Below are 9,137 nucleotides of genomic sequence, written 5' to 3'. Positions count from 1 at the left end.
CCATAAGTTATACAGAGACGAGTGACAGTATGACCACCAGCTAATATCCAGAGTAACCATCATTTGCAGTATGGACAGGAGTTAGATGACATATAAGTGACTCTGTAAGGTGCTGCAGGTTGTCTCAGGCATGTGGAGCCATGGTCACAGCAGTCCGTCCTACACAGCGTGCATGCTGGAGGATAGAGCGAAGATGATGTTAGAGGTGGTCCCAAAGATGCTCAATGGAGTTCAACTCTGGGGAATTAGGTGGCCACAGAAGTCTTGGTCATGCTCTTCCAACCATCGCCAGACATTTACAGTTATGTCACGTCGTGTTATCTTGCTGCCCAGGGAAGACAAACAGAATGTGTGGGTGTAAGTGATCTGCGTGTGTACCCATATTGTCTTCTAGCACAGTAACAAAAACTGTGTGTATACCCAGCAGTAACAATAACTGCGTGTGTACCCATACCATCTCGTGGCGCTGTAACAATAACTGCCTGTGTACCCATACTGTCTCCTAGCACAGTAATAATAACTTCCTGTGTACCCATACTGTCTCCTAGCACAGTAATAATAACAGTGTGTACCCATACTGTCTCTTAGCTCAGTAACAATAACTGCATGTGTACCCATACTGTCTCCTAGCGCAGTAACAATAACTGCCTGTGTACCCATACTGTCTCCTAGCACAGTAATAATAACAGTGTGTACCCATACTGTCTCTTAGCTCAGTAACAATAACTACATGTGTACCCATACTGTCTCCTAGTGCAGAATTTGACTCAGATAGTGAATGAGTAACTGTCGACACGTCTCCTGGTACTAAGTGTTGGGTCCTCCCCGTTCAATTTCTGGGTTGGTAAATTGGACATGTGGCTCTATGCCTTGGAGGTGCAGGTCTGCCCTGCGGCAAGTGTCCTATCAGAACATGTGTTCACTGCAGGGGGTGTCATCACTGACAAGAGCCTATCCACAGCCAACATGGACATACTTACGTTCATTTAAATGAATCAGGCATGGATCCCACAGGACTTAGCTGAGTGAGTGGTTAAAGTGTTGGCTACCTCCTTCTCCTCCGCCTCATTCACTTACACCGCACATCCACCTCCACATCATTCTCCTGGACCTCTACCTGTTTTTAATTTTTTTTTTTATTTCTTTATTTTATTTTTTATGTTATTATTTTAAGTACTTTCCCTACACCATTTTTTTGCAGGGCTTGCCCTGTTATTACTCCTATTTTGCAGCCCTCTACCCCTTACTATCCCCATTTTACAGCCATTTTTGGGTCACCAAGTTCGGCTCTTCATTGAATTAAATGGGGTTTGAGTTCGGGTACCCGGACCAAACTTTTGGGCAAAGTTCAGATGAACTCATCGAACCCGAACTTTGACAGGTTCACTCAACTCTACTTATGAATGTAACACTAAATGCCGCTGCAAAACCTTGCTGCCTCCCTCTAAAATAGCAGACTAGGAAGTGGATTTCTGGAAACCAGACAACCAGAAACTGGGGAGTCAACGATAGTTCCAGATGGAACCCATGAGGAACTACTTTTTCCCTTAAAAACATATGACATGGTCTTCCCCACACAGGAAAATCTCATGTTAGTGTCTCTCTACTCAATATAATGCCTTGTTAGTGCCCCCCACAGTATAATGACACATTAGTGCCCCTTAACATTGGCCCCTCTATTATTATTTATTTATTATGCTTACTTGTATAGCGCCATCATATTCCACAGCGCTTTACAGATATTGACAGTCACTGTCCCATATAGGGCTCAGAATCTACATTCCCTATCAGTATGACTTTGGTGTGTGTGGGGAAACCGGAGTACCCGGAGGAAACCCATGCAAACACGGAGAGAACATACAAACTCCTTGCAGATGTTGCCCTTGGCAGGATTTGAACCCAGGACTCCAGCGCTGCAAGACTGCAGTGCTAACCACTGAGCCGCCGTGCTGCCCTTACTACCCCTCTACTACATTCGACCACCAGGGAAAGTGAAATTAATATGAATATTTTTCCTAATTTTTCTTGTCTACACCTGGAGTACGTGTTATAGCGAAATCATCTTACTGTCTACAAAAATATGGCAAATACTGGACTATTTCAGCTATTGTTCAGCTTGGACCTTCAAACTGATGGCAGATCCAAGTCAATACGCCTTTAGTAAAAGCAGTTGAGTACCCCTGCCCTATACTATTGTGTATCAGATGACAAAGCTAAATTATTATTCAAGGATAGATATTCACTTTAAGAGTTAAATGAATACTGCTTCTTATAACAAGAAGTGAAAAAGACAGACAAGAAGAAGTGCATGAAAAAGCTGATATGTTTATTAGATATAGAAAAAGTAGCACAAGAAGTGTTGTCAGGTTCTGACAACACAGGCGTTACATTGGCAGAAGGGATTGACTCAGCACAAGATATTGGTGATATTTCTGATTCCAGGGCAGATGTGACTTCTGCAGACTATGACTCTCCACTGAGCAGAGTATTCTGGGATTCGTCGTTTCTAACCAACAAGCGTACTATAAGTTATCTGCCATTAGAATATGTTATGTTAGACATATTAAATCTGGACCATTCAGATATCTGTGCTGAGTTTGGAGGCAGGTTTAGATTAGTAGGGGGCTTGATGGACCTTCTCCGATGATGACACCACTTTTCCATCAACCGTTTCCTGAATAACAGTGCGGACCTGGCGTATGGTTTGAGGGGCTGCAATTATTAAAAAAAACATATAGTTTAGTGGAAAATTGGAAATAAATATATTGAATTGAACAATATTTGCCGAGAGTACTACAAGGCTGTATTGTACATACACCATGATAACTAAGTGAAGACAATGCAGGAGATTACTGCAGTCCGATGTGAAACTATATATGATATGTGTCAAATGATCTATTTAACTTTACAATATCTAACAAGCTTAAATATTCTCCAATCTTAGAAAGTTTTCAACTATATTTGGCCTCATGATACTCAATGGAGAACTGTCAAAGCAAAATAATGACCATCCAAAATGGAAGTCAAAAGTAGTGATACCATATGGCCGCCATATTGTATTCCACAGTTCTATTGTGCAATACAAAATATCCTACTGAAAGTATGATACTCTGTAATGTACAATTATGGTGAAGACCTCCGATACTTGAGAACAGTGCCCTTTGTTGGTTACCACTGGCACTACTTGGCAGTACAAATATAGTATTTTAATTAAAAATATAAGAACACAATATACTTACTTTCTTTGTATGAAATGCTGTTGGAAAAAAAAAGAAAAGAGAAAGAACAATGAACCATTAATTTCAGAAAATATGTACTTGGCATCATCTCACATAGCAGAAACATAATAAGGCCTGGAGGGTTTCCGTACAGATTAATGGAATGGTTCGAGTCTGGAAATCGTATGTATCATCAAAAAATGTTGTTTGTCTTAGATATTAGATTAAATAAGTCAGAAATAAGGTCCCTGTTACTTCTGTCGGTACCCAGATATGATACTTGGACCTACCTGCCTGCTATAAATAGTACAAAATGGTTGGTGAAGTTACAGATTTAGCATCGTGGTTCCAAAATTCAGTAAGCCATAGAGGCTGTGATGGCAACAAGGTTATGTCTTTGTATAAATTGTTCAAGTAAGCCTTATTCATTGACTATAGCCATGTATCATGATTACTCTGAGTACTATGCTTCTATGTTTTCAGTTCAGGAACCCACACAACACTGATGACATCACCAATGCATTGGGTCATTGTAACTTGGCCTAGCCCAATGATAGCCCAGTCTTGGTCAATAGTCAGTATCGTTGTATTGTTACTTACTGGGAATCTTCACCCTCCAGGAGACGTCTGTAGGTCGCAATTTCTTGTTCCAGACGGGTCTTCACATCCATGAGCATTTTGTACTCATAGCTCTGGCGTTCCATATCTGACCTTAATTCGGCAAGCTGAGCTTCCACACTGCTGATCATTTCCTGTATCTGAGAGAGCTGCATACAATACCGGCCTTCGGTCTCTGCCAAGGTGCCTTCCAGTGCCCCTTTCTGCAGCAGAAAGTCGCGTTTAGGACATACAGTAATGTAATGGATGGAACATATCATAAATAATATTGGAACCTGATCTTACCATGCTTAGTTGTGTCTGAAGTTCAATCTCTAGGCTTTGGAGGGTACGTTTAAGGTCGGTTATTTCTGTCTTGCTGGACTGGATCTGTTCACTGTGGCTTGCAACTTGTTTGTTCAGTTCCTCTGTCTATGAGATGGATATTGAATTTGAAAGGTGAATCTGTTACTCCTGCCATCTAAGCAATACCATTACTGAAGAGCAACCTTAAGGAATGATTTTGCTCACCTGTTTGAAGTACCAGGCCTCAACTTCCTTACGGTTCTTATCAGCCATAGTTTCATATTGGTCTCTCATGTCAGACAAAACCTTAGTCAGGTCAACAGCTGGAGCAGCATCCATCTCTACATTCACATGGCCACCAGTTTGTCCACGGAGAGCATTCATTTCCTATGCAACAAAATGCATGTTAAGTTCTACATTTTTTCAAACAAATACTGAATAAACTCTTATTGCCTGATCTCCATGATGTCCTACCTCCTCATGGTTCTTCTTCAGGTATGCCAACTCCTCCTTCAAGCTCTCAATCTGGATCTCCAGATCTGATCTAGTAAGGGTCAGTTCATCCAAGACTCTGCGGAGTCCATTGATGTCAGCCTCAACATTCATACGCATTGTCAGTTCAGTTTCATACCTGGTTGAAAGTAGGCAATATACAAACTCATTATTAATCCTATGATGAGCTATGATTCTTGGATCTTGCAGTAAATCACCCTAAAAGACAACCAATAGATAAAGTCTAAAATAACTCATGTCCCCAAATCTTACTTGGTCCTGAAGTCATCAGCAGCCAGCTTGGCGTTGTCAATCTGGAGAAGAATGCTGGCATTGCCCATGGTGGCATTGAGAATCTAAGAATTAAAAAAATATATATATTCTAGTTATGATCTATAGAAATCCTGAAAAGCAACTTTGTAATTTCTGTTAAATTGTATGTTATGGTCTATTCGATTGTATGGCCACTTAAGGGGCCCTTTAGTCTCCAGTAGTTCACCATTGTCTAGCTTACAATCCACCAGTAACTCTACTGATGGATTATAAGAGAGACAATGGTGAACTACTGGAGACTAAAGGGCCTCTAAAGTTTTCTTTTTCCAGTGGTGACTGCTGGGTCAAAAGGTTGGGTATGTGTTTCAATTATGCACCAATTATTTGGAATTAAGCACCAATTATATCACAGGAGGCCAAAAGACTTTCAATACCTCCTTGGTTTAGAAATAGGATAATTAATTCAGAAATTTACTACTTACTTGGAAATAGGTGTCATATTTGGCATCTATGTAATATTGTTCTACAATTAAAACCTTCCATGAAAACATGGGGATTGGGAAGTGATCAAAGGCCTAGCAACTGAGGCCTATGGTCCTATCATAGACATAGGTCCCAGTGCATTCATTTAGCCATTTAGTATAATGACTCCATTGCTTTGCAGCACTAGTATCCTAAACTTGAATACAACTAAGTACAACATGTACATGGAGTTTGTATGAGGGACTTCTTCTAGGTACTCTAAAAAGTTGGTTTAGAACTAAATTGTCTTTACCCTTTAGGGATACTAGTTTGTGAACATCAGGGTCAAGAACTGAATTCAGTGATGGTGATTGCTATATTGCACAGTAGGATATTTTGGCACCATATACTTAAGTCTAGGTTCCTTATGAAGACACTGGCCACCCTTCCAGCATTGTGCAGCTTGCCGAAACTTGGGAAATATTAAAGATTTAATATTATTACAGATTCTATTTCTACAAGCCAAGTAATGAAAGCTTTGTTTTAACCTGCTACCAGGGCTTGGTATAATGTACTCTATTACTGAAATAAATTACTTAGTATCACCCATGTGTTTAAGTTGCACAGTCATGCACGCCTCATATTGAAGACATCATCAGCATGTGTCACTCATGGGCAGATAGTATGGGAAGGCAGCAGTCCAATGTGATTAGTAACTAGTGATGCTACCTTAAAAAGGAATTGTATAGTTTCTGTGTGTTTGATACAATGTGAAATAATAAATCCAGTTGTAGTTCAGTAACTGCTGACTATACATCTTATACTTATCAGATGTTTTGCAATTTTGTGCACTTTACGTCTTTTTGAAACCCCACTTGATATGTTAAGCTATATACTTGTACAATTGAACCCATCTTTCATTCATTCAAGTATATGGTATATAAATACATTTTGATGACATTCACATATATAACAGTTCATTAAAATATGAGGAAGGAACTAAAATTTAGCAAATGTTTGTCCTACCTTACTGCGAAGCTCTTCAATGATCTTGTAAAAATGGCTGTAATCACGGTCTGGGCTTGGTGCTTGCTTCTCATACCATTCACGGATCTTAATCTCCAGCTCAGTGTTGGCCTTCTCCAGGGAGCGTACTTTGTCCAGGTATGATGCCAGACGGTCATTCAGGTTTTGCATAGTCTCCTTCTCACCTCCTCCTAGAAGACCCTCTCCACCACCAAATCCACCTCCAAATCCACCTCCAAATCCACCTCCAAATCCACCTCCATAACCATAGCTAGATGAAAAGCTACCACCTGCACCACCAGCTAGGCCACCATATCCTCCACCTAGCCCACCTCCAAGACCACTACCACTAGAGGAAAGCACCCTAGAGGTGGAGATGGAGATATTCTTTCCTCCACTGCCTCCATGGGTGCTTGATGCCCTGTAACTTCCTCCAGACATTCTGCTTGAGCCACCACCATGGACACCTAATCCCAGGCCACCTGAGGATCCTGAGGATGTAGTGGTCTGTCTGACACTGTATGACATGATGGAATTGTAACACCTGCCTTTCTAAGTGCTACCTGTGATGGTGAGTTGAGTGTAGGAATCCAGACTTTCCATCCTTCTCTTTATACAAGAAGATGTGGGTGTGACTTTCACGTAAGGATTGGTCCTTCGGCAGAGTCATCAGCTTTGATTTGCGTGCCAACATTTGTAAGGAAGCGGGATTCATCATTACCTCATTGGTCTGGGAGAGTAACCTGTACGCATTTCATCATATTATCCCCCCCCCCCTCTCTTCCTCCCTTAAACCTTGTTTCACAAAGTGCTTTCACTCATCCAGGAGGAGGTATTGTATGTGCGTACTGTGTTAGTTCCTAAAACAAAAGCTCTGATTCACATTGAGTCAGGGAGGCACCTGGCCCCAAGGCTATGCTTTTGACATTCTTTTACGTTATCCAGGTAAGAAATACGGTGTCCCTCCCAATTCTAGAAAGTTTAGGAAATAAACTTGGAGTTAGTGTTGTTGCAGACAACAATGTATGACTCCATCTTTATTACTTTTAACCCTTTAGTAAGTTGTCAATGGGTAAGAACAGAAGACATAGACATTACACTGGAATCCCTAGACTAACAGTGGATATAACATTACTACATCTATCACCACTAGAGCCGCTAATACTTACATATATGTATCTAGTCTCTGAAGTCACTACTGTCACATACCTTGACTTTATTGTCTCCATAGATTCATCATGGCCATGTAGGGAGTCCAGTGTTAGTTTTTTCACCTATTTTATACAGTTTTTAGTTAATGTCTTTTTAGAACCTAATTGTCATTGTCATTTTTTTAGCCTACATGAACCTATTAATCACAGTGTCGGACTGAGGTCCCTTTGACACATCTGAGAAGATGGTTTTGAGGTCCACCCTCCATCTATACAGAACATATTTATGTCCACTTTTAATTTCTTAGTCTCCAGGGACTGGTATATACTCTCCTTAATATAGGTGGCCGGAAGTGATGTGTGTAGGAGTGTAATATTTATATGATAAATTACATTATTATTATATTTATATACAGAGCAGCTGTAAGGAATAGCTGTCCACCATATGAGTGGTCTACCAACAGCTATTGAATGTGTATGGACATCTTAAGATCTCATAGCTTATTTGGGAATGGGTCTAGAAGAAATGGACAGGTCATTTGCAATGGAGGTGTCTTCCACAAGACCACTGAGGACTCCAAATGTGTGAGAAACTAGGCCTACCAAATGATCCTCTGGTGGACCAGTCTGGTCTTGAATAGTCTACAGTGATACATAATGATTCATCCCAAAACGGAGCAGGGAATGATATGTTATAATAAAATATTTCTCTTACTCATCACTTTTAGCACAATCTCTTATTAGCTCTGTTAATTATAGTCACATCTTGTATCATCACAAGATTTGGTTCCATGTACTGGGTAGAATATTTTATGTACACAGGGTATACTTACATCACAGAACGGGTGCAGATTACAATTTATTACTATTGCAGGTATGTTTTATTTGTGAGCTTTGACTACTACATACAGTATATGGCATATGGACTGTAAGTATTGGGACAGCTACACATTACATTGATAGGAGCTTATATGATATCCTTTTCTAAATCCATAGACACTAATAAGGAATTGGTTCCCCCTTTGCATCTGAACCAGCTTCCACTCTTCACAGAAGGCGTTCTACAAGATTTTGAAGTGTGTCTGTAAGAATTTGTGGCTAGTAGAGCATTTGTTAGGTCAGACAATGGTGTTGGATGATTGAACCTTGCTTGCTATCACCATTCTAGTTCATCCCAAATGTGTTAGATGGGGTTAAGGTCATGCCTCTGTATAGGCAGTCATGTTCTTCCATACCAAACTCATGGTTTTATGAACTTTGCTTTGGGCACTGGGGCACTGACATGCTGAAACATAAAAAGGCCTTCCACAAACTGTTCCTACAAGGTTAGAAGCATACTGTTGTCCAAAATATCTAGGTATGCAGATTTCCCTTGAGTGGAACCAATGGAACGCGCCCTGAAAAACAACCCCATAGCATTATCCCTTCTTTACCAAACTTTGCAATTGGCACAATGCACTCACTCAGGCAGGTAATGTTTTCCTGGAATTCACCAAATCAGACTTGTCCATCAGACTGAAGATTAACGAAGGTTGTTACTCTGCAAAAAGTTTCCTCTGCTCCCGCGTCCAGTAGCAGCGTGCTGTATACCTTCCATTCAATGACACCTCTC

At 40.5% G+C, this 9,137-nt stretch overlaps 1 protein-coding gene across 1 annotated transcript; it reads right to left on the bottom strand.

The window, feature by feature from the left end:
- Positions 1–2,311: 2,311 nt before the first annotated feature.
- Positions 2,312–6,944, bottom strand: LOC142208577 (keratin, type I cytoskeletal 19-like). Its single transcript, XM_075277181.1, has 8 exons — positions 6,375–6,944; positions 4,887–4,969; positions 4,596–4,752; positions 4,347–4,508; positions 4,122–4,247; positions 3,819–4,039; positions 3,240–3,256; positions 2,312–2,712 (listed from the first exon to the last, which is right to left on the bottom strand). The coding sequence occupies exons 1-8, from the start codon at positions 6,900–6,902 to the stop codon at positions 2,615–2,617; spliced, it is 1,392 nt and encodes a 463-aa protein (XP_075133282.1). The 5' UTR covers positions 6,903–6,944; the 3' UTR covers positions 2,312–2,614.
- Between the last annotated feature and the right edge of the window lie 2,193 nt (positions 6,945–9,137).

Source organism: Leptodactylus fuscus, chromosome 6, assembly GCF_031893055.1.
Source record: "Leptodactylus fuscus isolate aLepFus1 chromosome 6, aLepFus1.hap2, whole genome shotgun sequence".
In the NCBI taxonomy this organism is placed as follows: Eukaryota; Metazoa; Chordata; class Amphibia; order Anura; family Leptodactylidae; genus Leptodactylus; species Leptodactylus fuscus.
The sequence above is the reverse complement of the archived record's forward strand: the minus strand, read 5'-3'. Positions and strand labels throughout refer to the sequence as shown.